The sequence below is a fragment of the Lonchura striata genome, chromosome 1 (genome assembly GCF_046129695.1).
Source record: "Lonchura striata isolate bLonStr1 chromosome 1, bLonStr1.mat, whole genome shotgun sequence".
NCBI lineage: Eukaryota > Metazoa > Chordata > Aves > Passeriformes > Estrildidae > Lonchura > Lonchura striata.
The window spans coordinates 72296734-72324516 of record NC_134603.1 but is presented as its reverse complement, the minus strand read 5'-3'; the positions used below and the strand labels follow the sequence as shown (position 1 = coordinate 72324516).

General features: G+C 38.1%; 1 protein-coding gene across 7 annotated transcripts in view; it reads left to right on the top strand.

Annotated features, from left to right (window-relative positions):
- Positions 1-27783, top strand: part of CTNND2 (catenin delta 2) — a 641711-nt gene that overhangs the window by 408015 nt on the left and 205913 nt on the right. For all 7 annotated transcript variants that reach the window (XM_031503970.2, XM_031503967.2, XM_031503965.2 and 4 more), the window contains one exon: positions 531-783. In XM_031503970.2, the coding sequence (XP_031359830.2) occupies positions 531-783 (253 nt within the window). The remainder of the gene's footprint in view (positions 1-530; positions 784-27783) is intronic.

Genomic DNA, 27783 nt, shown 5'->3' with positions numbered 1-27783 from the left:
TCTGGTTTTACCTGCTTAATGGATACCAGGGCTACAAATCTGGGATGGCTGGGTATTTCTTCTGCTGGAGACCCACCTGTCTCAGTCTGGACTCTTGAGCCTGCTTTGATCCTCCTTCTGTTGGTGGATCTGACTGACTTCCAGCGCTGTAAGAACTGCAAAAGCCTAACTTAGTGGTGGCTGTGAACCTTAGCTTGAATATTCCCATGATGCTTCTGCACTTCATTTTGTGTGTTAGTGCAGTTAGAACCCCAGGTGAAAATATTTCTCCGGTCTGTTTAATTGGAATTAAGATCTTCTAGTCCGGAACTGGCATGTCATTTAGAAATTTGTTTGATGGTTATTTCCTTCTAAGGTTTGGAAAATTACAATATTGCTTGTTTCTTTTTGTTTGGTTTTTTTTTGTCTCATTCTTTTTGAACCCTCGTTTTATATGTGTGTGTTTTATTTTTTCCTCTGCCTAGACCTGGTTAACCATTTCTGTGAACAGGTCCTCAATTTTTTACTTTGTCCCTACTTTCCTGTCGTAGCCCCATCTTCCCCTGGTGTCGACTCCGTACCCTTACAGCGCACAGGCAGTCAACACGGCACACAGAACGCAACCGCGACCTTCCAGAGGGCCAGCTATGCGGCCGGCCCTGCCTCCAATTACGCAGACCCCTACCGACAGCTGCAGTATTGTCCTTCTGTTGAATCACCATACAGCAAATCTGGGCCAGCCATCCCACCCGAAGGGACCTTGGCTAGGTCACCTTCCATTGATAGCATTCAGAAAGACCCCAGGTGGGTGAAACCTTCTTCATTGTCTTTTATTTCCTGCTTGCACTGAGGTTTGTAATTGAGGTTTGCTTTGCATGTTTCTGCTGTTGGATATAAAAAAAAAACACCTGTGGTGGTACATGGAAGACTTTATTTGCATGACAGCATTGTCCTAATACTTCACCTTGGAAAGCTCTCATGAGTTGTTATGTGCAATGAAATCATAGGTGTGGCCTTGATTGTGTGTATGTTTAGCCTGCTTTCGGTAGTGCCACCTCTCAAAAGCTTAAGAATGGTAATTTTCTCTGGAAATGGGAGGAGCGGAGTGACTGTTGACTCTCTAGCCATTGTGCATTGAATTTTCAAGTTGCTTTTTGGACAGAAGTTGTTGCAGTTCTTGGCTTGTCTACATGCAATGTTTATAAATGCTGCAGAAAAGGTTATTTCGGTGTTGTGCAGTGAGACTGAGCAATGTGAAAGCAACATGTAACCAGGGTTGTGTTTCATCCCATGTGTTGTATAGGCTTGCAGTGCCCGTATGTGGTAACAGAATGTGTGATTACAGCTTTGCAGAAATGGTTATTTCTGTGTATGCTTTTCATATATTTAGCACAATTTTTAAGATTGCTAGTGACCATCCTAATCTACTTAGGGAAGGTGCAAGGCGGAAACTTTACAGACCAAGCAGGCACATTGATTAGAGAGAGAATTTTCTGGGAAATTATTTGACTTCCATGATAACAGCAACAGAAATGCTACCTGGAATCCTCAACGCGCTTTGTGATTCTGTTCAGTTTTCTGAGGGAAAAGGAATCAATTCTCTTGGGTAACTTGAGTTTAAAGTTGTTGAAAGTGTTAGTTGATACCAATGTTTTTCTTTTGCAGATGGTGTGATTTATTTGTTTGTTGGTTGTAATGTGTAATTTCATGATAGGAGAGTCAAAAACTTTTCCTGCAACAAAAATGCTGGAGGTCTTTAAGTAACACTTTGAAGAAACTTCATTCCTAAAGTTAACAAAAAAATTTAATTCATAAACTGATTCTTGACTTGTTTAGCATTATAGCAGTTCTTTCTCTCTCTCCACCCAGGAATAGAACAGCAGATAATATTTAAACAGCACATCAGAAACATCACTGCTTTCAGGGTTTCACTTGTTGAGAACACTTTGGTCTTCAAGCTTTTTTTTTGTTCCTGTTAGCATTAACTGCAGAAATTTGAAAAAAAATTCTATTTCATTGGTCCCCTTCTTCCCCGTGTGCCAAAGCAACTATTAGTAACGAGAGGGGAAAAATATTTTTCTGAAACGGTGGTATTACATTTCTATTCCAGAATATATGAGCCCATGTAGAAAAAAGTGCTTTGCTCTGTAATTGTGTTACATTGAAAGTTACAGAAAGTTACATTAGGAGTGCACTAGATCAGCTGAGAAATGACTAATCTATATGAAATGTTTGTAGAAGAAGCATGTTGGTTTTGAAAATGCTATTCCCTATTAACAGGAAAGACATATTTACAGTATCTCTACAGGTCTTAGACATAATATCTTTTTAAGAAAATGTTATTCCTGTTCAATTCCTTTGCTATCACTTTGCTACTGTTAATGTATAGGATATATGTTAGTATTTTGCATTTGCATTTGCTTCTTTTTTGTTCTTTCTTTGTAGTGCCATTTGTACATTCATGAGTGTTGATTTCTGTAGGTAAAATAGGATCAAGGAGACATCTAAGTATAAAATGAACTTTGTAAACTCTTTAGAGAGGTTCATTAAATATTACTACTGATTACTGTCCGAAGGATTGGAAATTTGTGCAAAACTTTTGTAAATAGATTTGCATTACTCTTGATTTTATTTATTTGATCCATAGGTTGTGTGTGGTATATATTAGTATTTCCACCCTTGCATTTTGGTTTGAATATTTCTGATAAAGAAATATCAGAAACACACTTGATTATGTTATGCCTTAATTCCCAGAAACCATACTCCACTGAGGCAGACTGACTTGTAAAACCATCTGTGGCCTACAGCAGTTACTGATCATTCAGCTATTGGAAAGACATTGAACATTTGAAAAGAGTTTGGAGAAAAGTAACAAAAGCAATCAGAATGCTTTTAACATGTTGATTTATTTGAATAGATTACAAAAATGCCAATATATTACAAGTGTGCAAGTGATAAAATGAACGACTTTCCAGATACTTAAAAAAATAATATTGAAGGATAGAAATTACTTTGGGTAGAATGTGGGAGATACAACGAGGAAAAGGAAAACTAGCCAAATGCAATGTAGACTTTCAGTGGCTGTATTGAGTTGTGCTGTATGCCTCAGAGGCTTACCAGTTATATGTTAGACAGCAAGAAAAAAGTACACAAGTTCGACAGCAGCTGCATTTTGTCAACTGAGATGTCACAAGTGTCCTTACAGACATATTGCTGCTTTTGTTGGCCGATTGGTTGTTTTATGACTGTCACAAATTGTAGGGGGCAATAGTAGGCATCATTTTCAGACACCAAACCTACCTGCCTAACCGGAGGTCCAAAAAAATACTCAGTGGCAGACGAAAATCCGCAAGACAACAGCACACTATTTGCAGGCTTTTGATTAGTACTTCCTATATACGTCATTCAGCTCAAGATGAAAAAGTAGCTATCTAGAAGAGATTTTACTCACCCTAATAAGCAATTGCCATTCCTAAAATTGAACGTAATATTCTGGAATCTTCAATTCAGACAATTTCTGTCTGGAGGCCCAGAAAAATGGTTGGCAGGCACTGATGTAATTGACTTGTTTTTTCCATTGTTTTCATTGTGTAGTTTGTCTTACTGATACTCAACTTTAAATACGTGTTCTGAGCTGACATTTGGCGAATGAAATTTTAGCTCAACATCTGTTCTGCATCATCCAGCTGTCATAAAATGCAGCTCAATGTTCATTAACTTAAATTTTAGGACAAAAACTTTTAAAAAAATGGGATTAAGATGTTTACAATCAAGTTTGTGGCAGGGGATAATTTTTAATTTATGCAGGTAGACTGTTAGTTCATAGGAGCTTATATACAGGTAGTAAAAACTTTACATATCTATACTGTTGGAGAGTGAGACTTTGTTGTTTAAAAAGGAAATAAGTCCCACATTACTGTCAGAAATAATACTGAAGTTCTGCATATGGGAAATGGAAAAGTTCATATCGTTACAGACCAATTTTTTAGAACATTCTTTTATGTTTACTCCATTAAAAAAAAAAGGAAAATAAATATGCACTAGGGCTGTGATATCAACTGTTTCATGCCATAATCTCATATATGAAGGTGTGGTATAAGGAGGGAAAGAGCATAATATTTATTTTAAAATTATTTGGTTTCTTCTGAACTGTGAATGGGAGAAGTCTTGAGTATTTTAAAGTATCAGAAATACATGTTAATGTGATATTTTCCAGCCTATTTTCATGAAGGAAGATTAATGTGTCTGTTGGCACCAGCAAATTATCTGTGGCTTGTGTATATTTATTATTATTGTTATTATTTTGGGTTTTTTTCTTCAGTTTTGTTTTGTCTGTTTCTAAATTTTAGGAGAACTGGGGAATCCTAGAAATAGAAATGTTGGGCTCCAGTTGTCAGTATGTGTGTCTTCCAGATTTTATTCCAAATTCTGAACTTGCCAAATGTGTATAAATTACTTAATTTTTGAAGTTTTAACCTAGTAAGAAACCCTGTACATGTACTGCTGCAGCTAAGTTACTTTTGTTACACAACAGATGCAAAATAGAACATTTTCATATCCTCCATTTAAATACATACCAATGAGGTTTTGTGGTTGCAGTGTTTTTGCTGGTTTATGAACTCAAACTGTGTGGTTTGATTTGTCCAGTCACCAGTTGTTCTTCATTGTTGTGTGACTTCCCACCTGTTTTTATTTACACACATATAAACACTTCATCTCCTGCAAAGAAGCTGGCAAAAAGATGAAGTAACAATAAGAATTATGTGGAATACACTCCACCATGAGTACCAAAGTGATGTTCAGAGCTCACTGTCCATTTTCATATTGCCTTCAATTATATTGATCTGCGCTTAAAACTTTCCATTATGGCTTTACTTTCCATGTGTTTCAGAACCTTTAGAACTATTTATTCAGAAAAAATGGGATAATTTGGTGAATTAAACTGTAAAAGGGCCATTATTCATTATAGAATAGACTGCAATACTAATTGGGCTCTTGTTTAAAAAGAAAAAAATATTATCATTAGAGAATCATGTTGCAACTTCATAAGAAAAAAAAGAAATAAAACCCAGTTATCTGTACCAGTTCTCACCTTTAGAACTGTCTGGGTGTAAGTCAGCACAGGGACAAAAGTTTTTCAGGAAATGCATGATTTAACTGTAATGTCCTGAAACGTTTCTGGTCAGTTTTGCATTTTCAGAATCAAGTTCTCATTTCATTACCTCTGCTGACCTTAATTTCCTCCTAAGCAGAAAACAGTAGTGCTGTCTTCTAAACTTTTAAACTGGCTTTCTTTTCACTTATGAGAGGATATAAACTAGATAACATTTTGTGTGAACTGTAAGTTTCAAAACTCATCTTTTTTCTCTTTTTTTTTTCCACAGAAATATATTTCATTTGCAAAATACAAGGTAGAAAATATTCTTTTTTCTGTAGGAAAAATGACAGAAGTAAAATAAACTCTAGTTTAATTTATGTGCTCATGTAAAACTGCTTATGAGATTAGCACACAGAGTTTGGAGCATGGCCTATTAAATGTTTCTGCAGGAGTCTTCTCCAAATACTTAATCTCACTTTGTTAAAGGATTGTCTCGGTATTAATAGTGTTAGTCTGCTGTAAGTCTGAATAGCAGCCAGGCACTCTTAGAGTCTAAAGAATTAAGAACATAACAGTGTAATCCTGCATGGGTGGGACGTTGCTGGGAACGTTTCTGGTAGTTCTTTGGGAAGGGTTGTCACCTTCAGAAAGAAACTTCTGGTGAGATGGAAGGCATTGCTGTGACTGTGGTATAGCTAGTGACAGCACTGTGCAATACTGCTGTTTTCAAGCCTGAGACACGGGGTGGGATTTTCAGAATCCCGAGGGACTAGTGGTGGCATCCATGGGTTTCTGGCCTAACTCTCTAATGCAAGGTGTAGAACACTGAAGTTGACATTCCCAGTCTGGATGAAACAGAACAGAGTTTACAGATACTCTTCCTGGTTTTATGTGACACAAGTCATGATAGGCAGCTCTCCTTTTCTCTTAATTGGTCCCTCTTACCCATACCTGAAATTAAGGGTAAAGGGGAAGGTTTCTCCAGAGGTGGTGGTAGTAAGGATAGCCATGGGAAACGCACTTTTAGTGAATTAAAGAATACAAATTTTGGCAGTGTGGGCTTATCTCCAGAAGTAAATGGTTCAACTTTCTAGGTCCTGTGAACACCCTAAGTTTTTGGGGGGTTTTTGCTTTTGTTTGGTTTTTTGTGTTTTTTTTTTTTCATCAGATTTACTCAAGCCATGCCCCTTGTGTTGGCAGAACCAATGGTCTGTGTTTATATATTTCTTTCATACAGAAAGGAAATACCAGGTTTACTTTCCCTAAACAAAAATCATACAGTCTCTCAGGATTTAATCTATACTCCTCCTCAGTGTGAAAAACTGACCCCAGAAGAATAAATTTGAAGAGTCTAAATAGCAAAAAAATATGCTCAATTTAAAAATAGCAAGTCTAAAGCACATTGCAATTCTTCATACAGGTGTCTTCTACACAGAAGGTGGAAATTTTTACTTTGTGCACAAGTTAGTTTTTAAAAAACATAGCAGCTATGATAAAATAAACAGCAATCTGTTTTCCTTTCCTGATGAAGATAATTAAGGTTGAATCTTGGTTCCTTAAAATAGGTGAAGATGGAATCCATAGACATCCTACAGTCTGTTAATTTGGGATTTCGGGACCTAGCTGGAAACCTTGTCTGGAAAAGATTTTCCCAGAGAGTATTACATTCCAGCTTGAGCATGGCAAAATAAACAAGCATCTAACAGGTCCTTGCATGTGTCAACTTATGGTGAGGTAAAGAATTGATACCCAGAACTTGTAAAACTTATTTTTGTGTGTATTTGAGCACATTGCATTATGTGCCAACAGTTCCTGTCTTTCCACTGTTTACATTGAGGTGGTTTATAAATGGCTGGGGAGGCGTTGGGCACAGTTGGAGCCATCTCACAGCACAGCAAATGCAATTCTGTATGTGCAGAATTATCCACCTGTATTTGCTATTTTTTCTCACTGGAATTTGCCCTACATTCTTTAGCAACCTTTTTTCTCTAGGATAAATGCTTGGTAATAAAAAAAAACCCACAACCAAACTGAACCAAAGAAACGGAAAATTTGAAGCAAATCTTTTTAGAACTGTAGTCTGCAGGAATGAAATTACTCTGCTTTTAGCTCATGAAGTTCTTACTACCCTCTTTCTCTCCCTTTTGACTGGTACCATTTTAGTGACAGTGCAGAAGGCCACTCTGTAATGTTGCCATCCTGTCTTTCAAGAAATCCAATCCTATCATTAGAAAATCTTCTCTGTTGTGCTCATGGAACATCACACTTTCAGGATATTACAGTAACATGGATGGTGCTGGTCCATGCAGTTTGATTGATGAGTATGTCCAGGAGAGCTTACAGTTCCTAACCTATGAGCAGAGTAGAAGAGATTATGTGTAGTCATTTTATTTGTCAGGTTATTTAGCAGTATGCAGGGTATAATTTTGAGAGAGATTATACCTTGTCTCTTGTTTTGATCTGCAAGTTTAGCTCTTCCAATCCTCTTCCTCTACCAGAAAGCAATTCCTTTCCATTATGCTGAAGGGAGGGAAGTGAAAGGCTCCTTAGGTACTTCTGACTGAGGCAGGGTGTTCAGGAGGATTCTGGCAGGAGAGCCACATAGTGTGGTAAATGCACTTCTGATAGCTCAAGGGAGATTAGACTGATGTTTCCTTTTTGAAGATTTGTTATTTCTAACCTCCCTTCCTCCCCAGTGCTGGTCTGCCACTTGAAGAACAGCAACAAAGCACTTACCTCTCTTTCTCTCTTCATGTGTTGTGTATTTTAATGGCCTCATTCATCCAAGAAGAAACTGTACTTCATACTGTTCATAGCTCATTTCTGGTTTTTGCATGGCACTACTGAGCTTCTAATAGCAAATATATGTTTCAGTGCAGTTTTTGCCTTTGTTTGCCACACGTTTTGCTCAGCATCGTGTGGCTCATTTGCACACTTTGACAGATGCAAAATCTGTGTGGTGCCTTTCTGTGATGACAGACTATAAGAGCCAGGAAATGTTGTATTTTCCAACCAGACATTAAAAACAAGGAGAAGAATTGTACTTTCAAGCTTTACTGGGCTCATGTAAGCTGTTAAGATCTTCTGGCAAGATAAAAGACATAGGAAGCTTCTCAGTCATAGCTCTTGGACATCTCATCAGTCCAATGGATAATCATGATCTCACTTTTTACAGAGACATTGAGAATAAGTTAAATTTTTAAGGTGCATTGAAGTTCAAAGGATAATCTTGCTTTTACTTTCATGGGAAATATGATAGGAGTGAGAAGAGGGAAATAGATGGAGAAGATGAATGGGGGAAAATTTAAGGAAGTGATATAAGATCAGGACGCATAGTCTCAATTTTTTTCATGAAAACAAGCAACTGAAAGTCATCCTCAATTGTGAAATAAATTGCCATGCAGATATTGTTAATTTCAGAAGCTGGACCTCAGTGTCATATACCATAGGTATTTCATAAGCAGGAAACAAGAGCTAACATTGAGAGTGCATACCACTCTGCAAGATAGTAACATCAAGCATTTGCTAAAAAATATCTCTAGTGTAGAGCAGAACTAAAATGTTTGAAAGGAAAGAATGGTTGACAACTTTTATTAGTTTCTAGCAGAATTTTTTAGCTTTTATAAATTAAAAACTTGAATTTAAGAACTTCAGGTCTATGTAGATTTAAAATGTTAGATGGTAAAAGACGTATCTCTGCCAGCTCACTCAAGATCACAAAAACTCAGAATATTCTGAGCCAGAAGGGGCCCATACGGATCACTGAAGTAGAATGGTCCCTGCACAGGATACACCAGAAGTCACACTCTGCCTATGTGCATTGTTCAAATGCTTCTTGAACTCTCTCAGGCTTGGTGCTGTGTCCTGTGGAGGTCCCTGTGGAGCCTGTTCCAGTGCCCAACCTCTGGATGAAGAACCTTTTCCTGATATCTAAACTAAACCTTCTCTGATGCAACTCAGGCCATTGCCTCAGGTTCTGTCCCTGGTCACCGCAGAGCAGAGTCTGCCCCTCTTCTGCCTGTCATGAAGAATTTGTAACTGCAATGAGGTCTCAGCTCAGTCTCTTCTTCTTTAGGCTGAACAGACCAAGTGACCTCAGCCACTCCTCATATGGATTCCCCTTAAAGCCCTTCACCATCTTCATAGCCCTCTTTCGGGATCAGACCCTGATGAGAAGTCCAGCCTTCAGCTTTTATTTTTTCTGGTGCATCGCTGTTTCCCTGGCAATCTCCACCACCCTTCATTTATATTGTTCTTTCTCAGCCTACTCCACTGCCCCACTCCAGGAGCTCAGTGAACAAGTGAGGTTCACAGATTCACCTGAGTTCTTAGCATTAGGCAAGTGGTTTCCTAGGAAGCAAAAGATACCACTGATCCCATAGAAAACTGCAGCTGTTGTTGCCAGGGAAACTCCTAGTCTCTAAACTTACTGTGAAATAATTGGGGTTTTTACTTGTCTGATTTTGGTCCGTTTCTTTAAGACATTGTAGCAACAGTGGGACCACTTGCTGCTTAGCTTGCCATTTACCATTAATAATTTGGTGGTCATGTTTGTCTTCACTGTTTAATGAAGTGGAAGGATCTGGATAGCTGAAGATCTGGAATGAAATGGACAGGTTTTCTTAGCCCAAAGGAGGGCTAAGAGTGACATGTCTAGGTTTCCTGAGCATACCAAAAGTGAAAGTGTGGAGAAGGAAGGCACATGTGGAGAAAGGAACAGCTGTGTAAATTCTGTTCCAAAATAAAACAAATAATTTTTGTCAGGAAATGACCAAAAGCTACACAGGCATAAGAAAAGTATTTTTATGTAGTTTTTTACTCTTTAGAAATCGTTTGAAGTTAACTTGATTTGTTCCATGTGAGGACATGACGTATTTATTTCATAGATTTCTTTTTGAAGAGAAGGGCTGATTTTTGATTTTATTCTGTTTGATGCTATGTTTTTCTTTCTACCTACCTGAATTTGGGCATCTTGAGTGTAAAAACTTGGTTTGAAAGTTTGGGCCTAATCGCTGCAGCTTAAGAAGAGTGGTCGTGTGTGTGTGTGTGTGTGTGTGTGTGTGTGTGTGTGTGTGTGTGTGTGTGTGTGTTGGTGAGAGGAATGAGTACAGAAAACACAGGTGTAACAGGTTTCTTAGTAAAAGCAACTCCTGTTAGCCAGGGCTGCATAATATTTCATTGTGACTCTCGCTCAGAATCTGTGCTGATCCATCAGCTCACTTACTCCAGCTCTTGTTGCTATTGTGAAAAGTGGTCCTTTTTCTTGACCAGGAGATGGCTGCTAGGAGTAGGCAAAGGGTGAGCCTGGAGCAATCTAGAGGTATTTGTTTTTCAGAGGTATTGGTACTTTCCTGTTAGCTGTGTGATATTACTGCTGTGCCAGTTCTGGTTCAGAACTTGGAGCTGCAGATCTGAAGCAGGAGTTCCCTGCTTGCAGAGAGCCCGCTCACAACAGGGGCTTTGCTGCCAGTGAAGTTTACTGAAGCTGAAGACACAAAATATTTGAACTGTTCTAGTCAGTTGTAATTCATGTCCAACAGTTCACAGCGAGAAGCAGCCTCTCTTTTTTGGTGAAATGATCTGGTAATTACATACATAGTATGTATTATATTACACCATAGCTATTTATGGCCTTAAAAGGAATTTGTTTTCATCCTGCAAGAAATTGGCCTTTAAGGGCTTACCTTTTTTATGGCTTTTTAGGTTTCTGTATAGTTCTGATTCCATCCAATACCTTTTTATAGAGAAAGCTTGACATTTTTCTGCATGAGAATAGCTGTCAAATGTCTTGAAAAGCTCTGGCTGCACACAAATGGGCACACAGGGGAATCTTTTAGATGTTTTGTTGTTAGCTTTTTCAGAAAAAAATGGGAGAAAGGAATTTGATTTCTCCTGTGCCTTTACCTGAGTTTGCCATGGTTGGCCAAATTGCAGAATGTCTGTTTCAGCAAGGCATTTCCTCTCTCATGTATTTTAAATGCGTGAAATCATCTCTGCAGTTTGAAATCTTCTTTGCACAGTCTTCTCCAGTGGATGTTTTTTTCATTTGTCAGCAGCTACATTTTTTAAAATGAAATTTTATCCTAAACTGTCAAGGTTTTATCTGCAGCTGTGAAGGGATAACAGATCCTGTCAGCCACTGCTTTTTCTGTGGCATGACTCCAGCAACCATCTGTTACCTTTCTGCTTATTTACACACCAGAATTTCCCCTCCTAAAAAAGAAAAAAACAAAAAATAAACAAACAAAAACAAAACAAAACAAAACAAAAAAAAAGCCCCCAAAAAACATAGAGAAATTTTGCACAAAAGCTTCGTTTGAAGTATATAAGATTATATAAATTACTTCAGTAAATGTGGGAGACCAGTTCTTGGGTCTGATAAGAGAGGCTTTGAGCAATTTGGTTATGCTTCACAGGAGGAAGGGGCTTTTTCATAGGGGGAAATGGTGTGCATGAAATTTTCTCATTTAAAAGTGTGTGTGCATGACTTCCACAGAAGAATTCAGGAGAAATGCACACTGAACACCTCTCCACCTTTTCCTTTCCAGTTCAGTTTGAGCTGATCAGTTTTCAACTCAGCTAAGTGGAAATACGTTCATTGAGAAGCCTGTTTATCACCTCCTATATGCCTGTAATCATTTCAGTTGTACACATGGGTGCAGTGGAACTGAGCCTAATAGTTCCTAATCCACAGTAGGTTTATTACTAAGCCAGATTTGTCTCATAATAATAATGCAGACAGCTTCTCAGAATAACTTAATAACTGCAGTGTGAATGCAGAAGCCTTGTTCCTGTTTCATTTCATATTCATCAACATAAAGCTGTCTGATACTGACCTTACATCTTCTTTGTTTTTGTTGTTCTAAAATAAAATCAGATTTTGGTTTAGATTTTATTATTTATTAATATTAAACATAACTAAAATTCAGTGTTTGTATTGCGGACTTTTTTTGTTTTTTTTTTTTTTTTCTAGTTAGCACTAAGAATGGAGTAGGAGTCATTAGCTTCTCAGCTGTTTTCCAAGAACATGTAATGAGAAACAGTGCACACTTCAGTGCTAAAAGGAAAAAAAAAAGGTGTTTTGGAAGGGTGAAGGGAAGAACTGATGGAGCTGTTTTCCTTCAAAAGAGAGTTTGTCAGGAAAAAATATATCAATCTTACTAAAATTTATTTCAGAGCACTCTTTCTTTCTTTTGCCTCTCTACCATTAAGAATAGAATTAGTGGCAGAGAAATGATAGAGCTGGTAAGTGACAGCTGATACATTCAGAATAGTGAAGGTAGCCTGTTACACTTGTATTGAGAACTTCAGTATAGCCTGAAGGATAATTAAATACACAAAGTAGTTTTCAGAAACATTTGAAAGAAAAACTATATACGAGCTCATGTCTCGAACATTTTAAACTTCTTTGGAAAATGCAATTCTCTGCATGTGTTGTTGATTTAGTTCCTTTCTGTTGCAGGCTTCTTGGGAAAGCTAAACTTACAGTGCTCCCAGTTGTGCTGAATATAAATAATATAAGCTAAATCCTGCAGTCTTTTTAAAAAGGAAATTTCATTTACTTGTAACATGACTTTGAATGGAGTAAGTGCAACCATTCAAAGAAACTTCTATTCTACTTGAATATTGACCATGAGTTTTGATCATCAGTGGTTAAGAGGCAATTTTTTTGTTTTGGAGGAAAAAAATAAGAGGATAAGAGGATAAAACTATCATGTAACATTCTGTTAGATTACAGTGTAAACTAGTGAGGTTTGAGAATTTGGTGATGATAGTTTGAAGCTCAGTATTTGTTCACAGTACAAGCAGAGTCTGGAGTTTTATCAGTATATTTTTCTCCATGAACCTTGTATGTGGGAGAGAAAATGTTTAAAAGGCGCTGTTGTAAAGTTCACAAAATACGTGCAATGAGAAATGTGTGGAGAAACCATTTTTATCCTCTTTCCTTTAAAATGGTTTTGTAGTTTCCCTGTACCTCTCTTATGTAAGTAGTTACTACATACTCTTACATGTGGTTTCCCTGTAGCTCTCTTATAACAACTGAGCCTCTCAGCAAGTTCACAACAACCAGAAGCAGTTCAGGGATGGAGTTTTTTTTCATACTTTCAGACTAATAAAGCTGCTTTATTTAAACAAGAAAAATAACATTTCTTGGATAATAACTGTCTAATAACTTATCACTCAAATGGTAAGATGTCAGTGTAAGAAGTGAAGTATTTTTTACTGTCAGCATCTCTCTAGAGTAAGAATTTTGTTTCAGTTGGGATGTCAGGCATCCTGCTTAAAAAAATTTAAATTTCTGGAGAGACATGTTTTAGATTTTCTTGTAAGACCTAAAGATTGACCTCTCAGTGGTAAAAAAGTAAAGCAAATAAACTTTTAATAGAGCAAGTAAGATTTTCATGTGTGTTTGGTTTTATTTAGAAAATACAGAAAAATATACGCTCTTTTGAAATAAAAGCCAGGAAAAAAGAATAAAAGCTAAAATTAATAAATGCAGCTTTTATGGTTTCTTGCAAATTAAAGACTGATTGAGTATTTAGAAAGCTCAGAGGGAAGAAAGATGGCTGCTTTTACATGAGTGTTGTAATATTGTAAAAAATATGATCTCTGCCTTTGTTTCTTTTACCTTAGGGAAAGAACATTTTGGCAAAGAACATTTTCTTCCTCATTCTCCCCACACCCGTGTAAAATTTAGGCTTTGTAATACTGAATTCTCTTAGGATCCCATTGAAAAAGAGACTGGTGTGAAGATTTATGTATCTCAAGATGTGCCTGTGATAGCAATGCAACTCTCTTAAGAAGATGCAAGTTGGAATGGAGGCTGTGAAAACTGCCTCGAGAATTACTGGCCAGCATCGCCTTTTAATATGCAAACCAAAAGTAAAAATATGGATTGATGCCACTGTTTCTGCACGTCTTGCTAGCATTTTAATGGTCCAGTGGTTTCATTTTGCTGTACATGTTCAGTTTCAAAAAGCTTATGTTCAATTTGAAATGAGATGTGAAAAGCTGGACTGATGAAGAACAACAGAAAGAAAGGCAGGATTAAAAACAAGAGCAGTTAAATTGTTTAGTTATGCCAAGGATTAAGAATCAGTAGTTTCTTTCTGGACAGGTCTGCTGTGAAAGCCTGTAGGAAGGATGCCATCTGAAAATTGCAAAAATATTTTTGGAAAATGTGGGCAAATACATGTTCAAGGTTGTTGTTAAAGGAACTTTTCAAAGACTGCAGCGAAGGGCAGAACTCTGAAGAACCTTGGACATCTATGAAAACTATGTGGAAAATGTACCCAACTATATTCAACAGTCTCATGATACCATTGTAAATATCAAAATTGCTTTGAAAGCTTGATTACTGGAACGAAAAACCCACATCTTTGAAATAGAGTAGCAATTTAACTGTAGAACTATTAAGTCTTGTTAACTAACTTGGAAAAAAAACATCTGTTTTCTTTACTACTCCGCATTGGTATTTACTAATCTTAGCTTATTATATATACATATATTTTTGTGTATATGTCTATGTATGTAGTATTAAGTAAGGGTTTTAGCTTGAGCACATGCTGGCAATGGAATGGCTTGAAAAGAAAAAGCACAGAGTACAGGAATTTTATCAACAACAGGACAGTGGAAGATCTCCTGTGGAAACTTCAGTTTTTCTGTATATAGAATAAATACAATTTATATATGTAGGTATGCATATGTAGAAACCATAATCCATGTTTGTCTGGCTTGAATCTGTATGCTAACAGCATGTGTGTGTAGGTGGGGATATGGAGCACAGGAGCAGGGTGTGATTTTTATTCAAAGACATGTTAGATTACTTTGGTTTATAAGAAATGGTAGGATCAGAACAGCGCAAGTGGAATCTCCTTAGCTGCTGCTGAAATTCCTTGTGTAATCAAACTTAAAGAGAGTATGTTCAGCTTAGACATTAGGAAGGAAGTTTTTCATTGTGAGGGTGGTGAGGTGCTGGAACAGGTTGCCAGGAGAAGCTGGGGATGCCCAAACCAAGGCTTGATGAGATGGGGCTTTGAGCAGCATGATCTAATGAAAGGTCATAGCCCGTGGTCCTGGGGGAGTGGAACTGGTAGATCTGTTCCAACCCAAACCATTCAGTGATGCTATGATTCTGTGAAATGCTGATAAGCATTTGGCCTGATGTAGACCCCAGCCTCTCCAGCATTCTTCACATATATCCCTTACGTTTAAAGGACATGGTATGTCCTGTGTCACTTTTAGAAAGGATGCATGTTCATTGTGTCCTCTACTTAAGGTGGAGTCAAAACCCATATCCTTTATGGTCTTCATGCTGGTCTGTCCAAAGTATCTTCTCTGTTATCTGAAATTACAAGCTCAAGAAGTACAAATTTACATATGCAAATTCAATTGCAGCAGCTAGTTTTATTTATTCCTTGGGATATCCTTGATTATAAAGTGGAAACTGCAGTATCATTTTATTTCAGATATTTGTGATGGTTTTCACTGACAGTTCAAGGAACATTCACAGTCATTTTCAGTGTTTAGGTTACAGGCAAGTTACAGAGAATCTCTTTTATTTCCATGGTTTGTAATACAGAGTTAATATGGATGCTTTGTCAAAAAGAAATGAAAATAATCTGAGTATTCAAAAAAGAGCAATATATTGCCTGGGTTTCACATTAATGAGTTGCTGTAGCTTAAAACTTTACCTGGGATAATAACACAAATCCAGTTCAGTGGTTAACTAGACTGAAACATGCTGCACCAAATTACATCTACAGGCATATTATATGAAGAACCAAAATATGTGACAAGGTAGTGTAATCCTGAAGTGACAGGAGTTCTGACTTGGTTTGTATCAGCTGGTATGTCTAGGAAAGACTGGTGGCTTACTAGGGGTGTGATATTTGGAGGCTCTCCCTCAGGGGAACCAATCTGTGAGACTGAAGTTCTCTGTCTTTGTTTCATGGCTAAGTTTGTGATGGAAAGAAGCTTTCCAGTTCAAAAGAGGTAAAGGAATAAGTAGGATTTGTTAAAGTCCTAGCTTATTTGCTTGCTAGGAGATGTTACTCTTCCTGGAAGATGCATGACTGAGACCTGTATTTTCCTAAACGTAAAGAGTACTAGTACTATTAAGGGTATTTGTGGGGAAACTGTGCTCCAGGACGGCTTGGATTAATGGAGACGAGAGATCTCTGAAGGCTGCTCTTAGAATATAAGGTTTATTATAGATGGTGAAGGGTCTTGCTTGGAGCTGCCAGATGCACGTGGCAAGGCCTGAGGGAATGGGGGAGGGGAGAGACAAGGGGTAGAGGGAGACAGGAGGATGCTACAGGAGAGGGTGGAAGTTCTAAGAGGGTGGAGGTTCTAAGAGAGGGGAAGTTCCAAGAGAGCGTCTGGCCCCTCGGAGACCCTTTATCAGGTGTCTTCAAGGTGGGCTGGAACAAGACTTGGGCCAATGGGGTCACAGACACCTGATGCTTCAGGGGAGGGTTACAGGTGTGGGATGAGCCATACATTTTGGGGGTTGAGATAGAACAGTCCATTTGACTTTTGGACCTACCTGTAGGTAAGGGCATTATCCAACCAGTAGGGGGGATTGTTTTCATCCTGGCTGTACTATTGTAAATCTTTTGCTAGGCAATCATATTTATTCATCCTCCCCACCAGGTATTAGTTTTTATAGAGTTATAATAATAATATTCATATTAAATAAGTATATATATTTATTACATATTTCACATATATGTGACCAAATTATTTGTTGTAAAAAGATAAGTTTGCCATTTAGGACAACAAAGTTGTTTGTTTTCAAATGAGATTTAATTATTGGCTGATGTGGTATTGTTTATTTGTTTGCATTTTATTAAAAAATTTATTAGAACATTTATCCCTGGATAGTGTTTTAATTTTCAGACTCAAAATTGCATTTGCTGAGGACCTGTAAAATAATTTTAAATTATTGTATGTTACATTAAATAAGATGATGCTTCCTTCTTTTGGGTAGGAAGCAGATTCTCTATGTGCTTAATAGAGCTTTACCTTTTATAGCTTATTACATAAGACTGGTCTCCATGGAACCTCAAGAAATTAGGGAAAGTAATAAATTGTCTGGCTTTTTTTGCGTTTTTTGTTCAGTTATTTTTGTATTGCTAGGGCATCTCAGAAACATTGCAAGAATACAAATCTAGTAAGAGTCAAGTGAAAAATGCCCCTCATGTGTTACCTCACTTCCAAGCCAAGCATTTGAGTCTCTGAAGTCCTTAGAATAGGTACTTTCTTCCTTTCTTGTTCTGTTTGACACTTGAACTAGATAGAGCTGAGGGATTTTTAACAAGTAGCTAAAAATACTTAGGAGAGTGCCAGATATAAAACTAGTATGAATTAAAATGGTCAGAAGATTGGCATGGATGTGTTTCTTCTAAATTTTTCAAAGGGTGAAGCAGAAAAACTTTTTAAGACCTACAGTAAAGTAGACTTGCTTGTGAACTCCAAGAACAATATCCTAATTGCGAATTTGTTTCCTACTTATTTTCATCCCAGGAGGCATTTCTGGCTCCTGGGCTTCTGAATCTTCAAATTTGAAGTATGATGTGTAAGACATCATTCAGGATTTCCTCTCTTAATGTTTTTGGGAAATGTAGTGTGCGTATGTCCTGTCAAATAACACTCCCTTGGAATGGCAGTTGGTCTCTTTCCTTATTTCTCTTTTTTCAAAAAACAATTTTAGAGCCTCTAGTGATGTGCTGTATGCCAGAGTGTGCAGCAGTCTCATCTCATGTGAATTTTGACTCTAAAGTGGTCCCTGATGCAAGTGGGAATTCTGTTTCATGCACACACCTTTCTTTTTTCTCCTCGTAGAGCAGGATGCTGGCCAATTTTTTATTGGGATAACTCCTAAGTTCTCTGCTGAATGAGGAAAAATTCAGAGCAGAATTTTATGATGCTTACAGAAAGTGGTGTGAGTAGCTGAGAGAGTGAAGCTGAGCTCTTATTTGTTTACATGCTAGGAAGGGTAGAAGAGACAGTGTGGCGATGCTTCAGCTGTGAAATGTAAGGCTTTCATGCCTCATCATTCAGAATAACTTATAGGGCAAATTACAACTTAAATTTGGTGGTGGAAGAGACACATACTCTCTGAGGGGCTTATTCTTTGCTGTACTGTACACAGTATGCCTAGGCTATATCAATTTGACTTATCGTTTAGTCAAATAATAAGTTTGTATTTGGATTGTCATTGGCAGTTCTCTAGCTGGCAGTGTCTGATAAAGATAAGATGCCTGATAAGAACAGGTCTAATAAGCACAACTGTGTTGGTTGGAGTTGGTAGAAGATGCTCTGAGAGTTGATAGAAAGCTGCTGCTGAGAAATTATATATTAATGAGTTAATGGTAGGAGCCTTTTGTGTACATCGGACTTCCAGAAACAACACTGGAAAGCAGGTCTGGAATTCATTTTTCAAAGTTACTGGACATGTATTGCATAATTGAAAAAACTTACCCTCTTGCTTTTCAAGCTAGTTGGAGACACATAGAGGAGTGTGCCTTTTTTGCCTTCCTCCATGACCCTGTCTCCTCCACACGTTGTAGTTAGACTGCAGCAGTGCAATTTATGGTGTGCCATATGGAATGCCATATGAGGGGGGAAGTAAGGATCAAGAATTTTCTGGATAGCTGATGAGTATTTTCAGAATTAAGGCTGACCTGAAAGCTATGACTTGGTGCAGTTACTTGCAGGTAATATCAATGGCCTCAGTAACTGCAGCAAGAAAACAAGAACAAGGGATGAAGTCTGTCTTTCCCCACAGAAAAGGCTGAGGTGTCTGAGGGTTCTAGTTCCAACAGATTAGTGAAGTTGACGATAATATGAACCTGTGAAGTACTAAAATATGGTATTACTAAATGTTTGGTGGTTTAGTTATTTTAATGCGTTTTTATGTGAATTGTCTTTGTGCCTTCATTCTGAATTTACAAAACAGTTTAAATATTCTAAATTATTTCAGACAGATTTCAATTTTTTCTGTATTTTTGCTTTTTATTTTTATGTGGTTAAAGAAGCATATAGATGCCTTCAGAAAGTGCCTTTCTTGAGCTTTCTGTCAATAAAGGAGGCATAAAATTGCATTTTAGTCTTTGCATTCTAAGATACAAAGTTATGCTTTCAAATACATGAATTAAGTTTTTGTTTAATAGAATTTGAGTATAGGGAGTATCAGAGGAGTATCTGGAGTATAAAATACTGAGAGGAGGAAATTTTTCAATGCACTCACATGAAGCACTTTCTTAATTTTATTTACCTTAATTAATCTTTTTTGTTTGGACACTTGGTCTTAACTGATCTCTAACAGAAGGTATAGTATATGATTCACAATAAATTTCTAAAATACGCTATTTGCAACCCCTGTAAGTTCTTAGTGTTGAAGGTGATGCCTTGTCTCTAAAGGTGTATGTACAGTACTGTTAGTTTTAAACAGGCAGCATAAATAATATATTGCAAACCTGAGCCAGGCAGCCTGGGTATTGATAACAATGTACAGAACCAAGATTATTCTGCAAAGCAATCCAAGAAATGAGGCTATCCTTTGCTATCTCAGTGGGTGAGTGAGGCAGCTATAACTGAAAGCTAGTTTGAATTGTCAGCATAAACTCTGCCTAGCTTGTACATACAGTGAAATAACTGAATTATCCAACAAAAATTGTCACAGGTTGTCAAGAAAATCTGTTTGTTGATGTGAACAAAAGATACCCATCCCTGGGACTTCCAGAGTATTTTAATGCATTACAGTGTTTACAGAGTACATCATTTCTAGCTTGGGTTGCTTCTGATTCTACAAATTTTACCCACCTTACTGTCCACTGTCATCTTCAAGTTGAACGTGGATTGTCTTAAGGGAGGTGATACATGTGTAGCTGCTTGCATATCACAGAAACAGGCTTAATCTTTTAAAATCCAATAAAAGGTGTGATGGATAGTAGTTACAGAGAAGGAGAAGTGGGAATAAAAAAAGTATGTGACATCCCTTCTCTTATATTTACACTGTCTAGTACAGAACACAGGCTGTGTCATGTCACAGGATGGCTGTCACAGTGGCTGTGCAGCTCCAGCATATATTGGTCCAGTTTGGCTTGTGGAAACAGTCATGATTTAGTATGTAATAGTTTTTGTTCAGGTATTTTCCTGAATTGTTCAGGTATTTTCCTGAATTGAAACTGTATTGTTTCAGCCTTACCCATGAAGCAAAATGTTGCTTTTCTCAGTTATAAGCACTAATTTTGGACACAGATTGTAGTTCTGTTTTCCACTACTTTGAGAGAAATCAGGTTTTCACATGATCCCTTTCATGTGCTCTTGGTATTTGTTCTACAGCCATGCATGCAAAGCTGTGATCGTATTTATTGTATTGCCAGTTGCCTCAGGCCCAGAGGTATTTACTTACTCTCCTTAATCCTTTTATCTGCTAATTGAAAATAATCCTTGGAAACTTCTTGAGGTACTGTTTTCCTAATTAATTCTAACAGGTAGTAATATTATCTCATATTTCTGGTTCATGTATAGAACTTTAACTGGAGAATAAAGGGTGAACTCATACTGTAGTTGTGTAGATAGTGTTTAGAGAAATGGGATAAGGGGGTTGACCTGGAGTATTTTGTTTGGGGTTCATTTACAATGACTGAACATGGCTTCTTAAACATTTTTTCTTAGGGAATTTTTGTGTTTGTTTGGGTTTTTGGAGTTTTCTAGATTACTTGACAGAGTTTAATTATCAGCTGTGTCTGCTTTGCTTTATAGTGACTGAATACCTGCTTTATGTCTCCATAAAGGTTTGGGAGTAAGAATACCACCTTTTTTACAAATGAGTTGTGAGTAGCCTTCCAGAATGTAGTTTCATTGTTCAGCCATGTGTGATCATAGGATCATCTGGTGAAAAAGCAATTGCAATGCATATCTTGTTGCCCAGCTTCCACAAAAACCCTCTTGGGTTCATTATATACCTCTCATTTTGGCCAGAGGTTAAATGTAGAGATGCAAGTACTGTTTTACTATTAGAAGAAAATTCTAAACATAAGAAGGCTAAGCACAGTGATTTGAATTTAAAAAGAAATAAAAACAAACCACAACGTAAACTAGCATTTTTCGTTGTTTTCCTGTTACATGCTTGAGAACATTTTCTGTAGAGCAGGGGAATATAATCTCATTTGAAAAGCAGACATCACGACACTTACAGATTTGGCACATTGGAAATTATCCATGAGAGTTGTACTGTGCTAATTTTTACTGCTGCCCATATCTCTCCATACATTAAAAAAGATGAACTAGACTTGAGAGGAAAAAAGTGTTGCCAAAATTTTTCAGATGCATAATTGACTTTATATTACTAAACTGGAAATCCTCTGGGATGCTAGAGATTAACTGAATAACAGCTCCTTGGTGGCCATCTGGGCTTTTAGATGATAAAACAATGCACTAATTTTTCTTAACACTGTGATATTCTAGAGTACAATGCAAGATCTGTATTAAAATCAACTTCCCTAGGAGGGGCTTCCCCGTCATGTTTTTTACACCCTCCTACTATAATATTTTTTTGTGCTCTGCTTACAGACTTCACTTACATAAAATCCAAAAGGGAGACAGCTTGTGTAGATTCTGAGCATTTCTTACCTTATATAGGTTAAAGTAGTTTATAAACTTCAAAAACACCAGTTATTTTTATCAAGCTGTACAACCTGGAAAGTGGTTTTTAGATTGATATTGCTTATGAAGCTTGTTAGCTATGTGGCCTCCTCTCTTCTTATTACAAGATGATGCTAGAAAATCCTTTTTATAGTTACTTCAGTTTTTCTAATATGTCATTTATTTCTAGACTGCCTATCTTGATTCCATAATTCAATAGCAATGAACCCCATACTCTTTAGGCCAAACATTCTTGAGGGTGTTTTGGTTTTGTTTTTTTTTTTCTAAAATTATTACTTTCCTTTAGTTGATTTAGTCAGGTAAAATATAAGAGTAGAATAATGGCATAACATACTTTATTCAATGTCCAAAACACTCCTTGTCCTAGGGAGTTCAGTTGCAGACAGAAATGCTACTGCCACTAAAGAAAAAAAGTCTGGTCAGGAAATGCTGGATGGTGCAACTTGTTGAAGCCTAGGTTTGTTAAGTGCTATTAAAAATGAAGAAAAATGAAAGAAATTCGTGCTTCAAAGCATTTGTTTTGTGTCTGTTTTTTCATTCAGTTCAGGGAAACAGAGATAGTTGACCTAAATACACAGTTTTTATGCAAAGGCAGATGCTTCTGTACTTTTGTAGCTGATTGAAGGAAGGATATTACTGACTAAAAATAATATTTTGCAGCAATACAGGAGGTGAGCCTATCCTTGCAGGCTGATAGTCTGTCTGAAACAAGGTCGTATCATCATCTACCTTAAGTTGGCTAAATGCCCCCCTTGACTTAAGAGGGGGCATTTCAAAGGCATTCATAACACACCTCAATGGAGATGTCTTAGCTGATTTTCTGCTCTGAAGTCGCCATGCTCTTTTATTTATTAATACCACTATTAAGCATGCAGGGGACATATAAATATTTTTCCCCTTTTCTTAAATTCCTGTTGACTTTGATCTGAGATTTTAAATAAGGTCTGTACACTCCACATTCTGGAAGAGCGAGCAATGAAATTTCGAAATTCTGATTCTTAGTTAGCTCAAAGGGCTTTTGAGTTCTGTATCCCCTCTGACAGAGGCTGTCACTCAGGGAAGACAACAGAACAAGCCTGCTGTTACTATGCAAAATGTTTTTGCATCCATATTGTGTTCAAGGAGTTTTTCAGATTCTATGCACCTTCTTTGAAGATCTTTTGGGAAACTTGCACTTGATATTTTAATTAGATGTCTATCAGTTCTTGTACTGAATACAGCTTTAAAAAAGAGATCCATGTTCCTCTTCTCCATAGTAGTCATAATTGTGTGGATCTCTACCACATCTTTTATAAGTTGAAGCATTCTCTCTATATTTAGAAGTATATAGTATGGAAGCTGCTCATTAATTATTAGTGTAGCCTTACAGTCTTTTCTATTTCTATTACAGTTTACTTAATTATTTTTGCAAGAGGGAGGTTAGAACCAGGCATTCAAGGTGTGTACCACAGATATGGAAGTAAAGATAATGACAATGGTGCCTTTGTCTTACATTGTTTTCGTAATCACATATTGATTTCACAGATGTTTCACAGTATGAAGCTGATACTTTCCTAAAATTGTTATAATCCAAGTTTTTTTTTTTTATTTTTTGAAAAACAATGCACTCCTTGGCTTCTCCACAAGCTTCCAGTGGCTCATGTGGTTGCATGTGCTCATTAATTCAGTTTTTAAAAATAGTTTCTAAAAATTCCCCCCCCCCCCCCCCAATTACTTAATGCACATAAAATTTTAAACAGGAGGTTGCACAATTTAGCTCGAGGTTCTCTTATTTCATTCTTGCATTTCTTTCATTGTGTATGCCATCACAGAATAGTTGGAGTTGGAAGGGACCTTTAAAGGCCATCTACCTCCCCTGCAATGGTCAGGGATCTTCAAATAGACCAGGTTGCTCAGAGTCCCATGCAGCCTGACCTTGAATGTTTCCAGGGATGGGGCATCTACCTGGGCAGCCAGTTCCAGTGTTTCACCACCCTCATCTGGAAGACATCTAAAAATGTCTTCCTTTGATCTTGTCTCAGACTACCCTCCTTCAGTTTAAAACAATTCCCCTTGTTCTGTTGCCACAGATGCTGCTAAAATCTTCGTCCCCAGCTTTCTGAGACACCCACTTGAAGTACTGAAAGACCACAATAAGAGGTCCTAAACTCCAGCTCTCTCAGCATTTCCACATAGAAGTGATCCAGAACTCTAATCATTCCTGTGCCCCTTGTCTCATTCCAGCAGTTCCTTTCTGTCATCTGGGCCCCCAGAGCTGGATGCAGCATTGCAGGTGGGGTCTCACCAGAGCAGAGCAGAGAAGCAGAATCCCCTTCTTCACCCTGCTGACCACTCTGATTTGGATGGAGCCCAGGTTACGGTTGGCTTCTTGGGCTGGGAGTGCACATTGCTGACTCATATCCAGCCTTTTATCCAGCAGGATACCCAAGTCCAGCTTGGCAGGACTGCTCTCAATCCATTCATCCTCTAATCTGTATCAATACTGGGGTTGCCCCAACTCAGGGTCAGCACTTCTTGCTCTTGGCTTTATTAAACCTCATGAGGTTCCCATGGGAGCACTACTCAAGGGTGTCTAGGTCCCTCTGGATGGCACTCCATACTTCAGGCATGCCAGCTGTACCACTGAGCTTGGTGTCATCTGCAAACTTGCCGAAGATGCAGCTGATTCCACTGTCTGTGTCGTTCATGAAGATACTAGTCAGGACTGGTCTCAAGATGGACCCCTGAAGGACACCACTCATCATCAAGCTCTATTTGGACAGCAGGCTCTTGACTGTTGCCACATGGAGGCAACCATCCAGTTGGCAACCAGCCAATTCTTCATCCACTAAACACTCCATTGATCAAATCCATATCACTCTAAGTTATAGAAAAGGGTGTTGTGGTGGACCATGTCAAAGGCCTTAAAGCAGTCCGGATAAATGACATCTGGAGCCCTTTCCTTGTCTATTAATGTATTTTCTCCGTCATAAAAGGCCATTCAATTGGTCAGGTAGGTCTTGCCTTTGGTGAAGTCATGCTGATTTTATCAAATCATGTCTCTGTCTTCAATTTGTCTTAGCATAGTTTCTAGGAGGTTCTGTTCCATGATTTTTCCAGACACAGAAGTGCGACTGACAGTTCAGTAGTTCCCAAGGACCTCCTTTCTACCCTTTTTTTTTTTGAAGGGGTGTCATGTTTCCGTTTTTCCAGTCAGCTGGGACTCCATCTGACTGCTATGACTTTTCAAAAATCATGGAGACTGGCTGGGCAACATCCAATTCCTTCACATACTTCTCAGGGATGTTTTCAGATCTTGATATGTGCTTCTAAAAAACATTTAGCATTGGCTTTTATATGTGTGAAGGTATTTCTTCACCTACTGATTTGGCCATTCCTTTGACCTACCTAATTTTCATTGTTTTACCTTTTATTTAACGTGTCATGTGCAAAGGGGAGATCTTCTCAAGCCCTTTATGTTTCATCAGTGTGTCAGCACCCCAGGAAAGCCAAGACCTTTATGTCTGACCTGTGGCATTATGGGGACATGTCACTGAACAGTCCCTCTGAGTCGGGGGGTGGGTCAAATGTCTTGTTCAGGGACACACACATCAACAGCATAAAATAAGCCCTCTCCCAGATGTCCACAGTTGAGTATCTTACCTTGAAGGACTCACACCAACAGTTTACACAGTACCTCTCTATATAATAGAAAATTGGGACAGCTTAAGGTTTGAAGATTGACAGTGATAATACCTGGCTGCAAAAACTTACACAAAGCAATACACAGATTAATTCTTAACAAAAACTATCTTAAGATAATCAATCAGTGCACATGAATTACTGGCTCTTATCCAGTAGGCATTCCTAAGGAAGAGAGGATAGGTTCAGCCCAGAAGTTAGGATGGAGTTTTCCCCAACTTCTCCCCACTTTCAAATTACTTTTCTACTATTACTTTGTGTTCCAGGTGGAGCTTGAGTGACTCTAGTAATATGTAATTTTATCACTGATTGGTGTAAATTCTAAGGCATAGTCAGTGAAATATAGAGCACATGCTCTGTGAGGGGTGGTGGTATTTTGGAGGCAGATAGCTTGGGGTGGGTTATTACATTTGGGATCAGCCCATGGTTGCTGTTTCAACAGCAATACATATTTTTGCTCTCATGCTTGCCAGCTGCTATGTGAATTACCAGCTACAAGTTACCACCAAGTTGCCTCCATTGCAAGGATTTCCACAGAGCCTGGCCACGGTGTCTCCACTCCACGCCACCCTTCATTTTGTTCCCTGTGGCATGTACTGTGTGCAGGAAGTCAGGCATGCTGACTGCAGCCCATCCAGGGAGTGGAAACTTCATTTCACCCTATAAGGTCTGTATTCTTATAACCTCTGTTAGAGTGTGAATATAACTTCCCATTTTTTTTCTAATTTACCCTGAGTCATTTTCCCATATCATGATACTTTAGTTTCCTCATTTAAGCACAGTCCCAAATTTTCTGAAAACTTCTTTCTTAATCCCAAATTATACCCTTTTTGCTGCTCTTTAGCCATGTTAACTTCTTTTTAGGGTTTATTAATTTTTCTCAGATTTAAGTATAGTGTACTAAATATTGCTAAACCTTGACCGATGATAGAGAGACCATTTAGCTGCCCTACCCAACTTCCTTTTAGCAAGCTGCTTCATTCTAATATGATTTCTCTCCTTGAAATCAAAGACAACTATAGGATTTTCTTTGGGGTTTTGCTCCAACAAAGATGTTTTATCTGTGTATTCTTTATGATCTCTTAGGCTGGTTTATATACTGCAATGCTGGGAACTAGACCTTTGCACAAGTGAGGACCAGCACAGGCATTACTTTCCTTGAATGGATTAGTTAAGATTAGAGCCCTTCCATGCAGTATCTGTACCAATGTCTAAAAAATAATTTTAACAGTAGATTTATTTGGGGTGAGTGTTCACCATACAGAATATCCAATGACATCAGAAATATTAATTTATTTTTATTTTTAAGATTAGACATTTTTAAAATTAATGTACCCATGGAGTTAATTAAATGGAACTGTATAGTGAATGTCCAGTGTAGTAAGTTTTTCTGGTATAAGTTAATGGGCATATGAAAGAAAAGATGATTGGAAACAGTCACTGTAGATTTACTTAGGGTGAATTATGCCTGACCAGCCCAGTTGGCTTCTCTGATAAACTGACTAGATTTCAGGATTTCAGGAAGAATAGCTCATGTAATTGTCTTCAGCAAGGCTTTACTCCCACAGTATTCGTTTTTCCACACTAGAATATTATGGTGTTTATGGGACAAAAGCTCAGGGTATGGAAAGGTGCGTTTATGATCACACTCTGAGGCTAATTGAAGGACATCCTATACCTGAAGGGCAGTAGCAAGTGAAGTATCATGGGATCTGTCCTGCTTAATTTCTTTATCAATACCTGCTAGAAATAATAGAGAACACTGTATTCAAGTTTGTAGATGACACCAGATTAGGGTGACCAGTTGATACTCTTGAGGGCAAGGCCACCATCCAGAGAGACTTAGGGAGGCTGTGGAAATGGGTCTGCAGAGGAACCTTAGGAATTTCAGGTGGACGGATGTCAAGTCCTGCATCTGACAAGGAATAAGGCCATGCAGTGACTCTGGCTGGTGCCTGAGTGGTTGGGAGCAGCGCTGCAGCAAGGGACATGGGACCTTGGCAGGTACAAGCTGGGCAGGAGCCAGCAATGTATCCTGACTTCAGGGACAGCCAGCTGCACCCTGGGCTGTGTCAACAGGGGCACAGCCAGCACAGCAAGAGAAGTAATGATCTGTCCCTGGCCAGTCCTTGTTAAGTCACATGTAAGTTACTGTGCACATCCCCCCACCTGTTACAGGAGAGACATCAGCAAAACAAAGTGGCTTTGGTGAAGGGAACCCCAAAGATGAGCAGGGAGCTGAGGAGAGCCTGAGAGAATGGAGCTCTTGGAGAAGGCTTTGGTGGTGTCTTTTCTGGTGCATAGCAGGATGTTTTTGAGAAGCATTTTCACAGTGTTGTGAAAAAAAA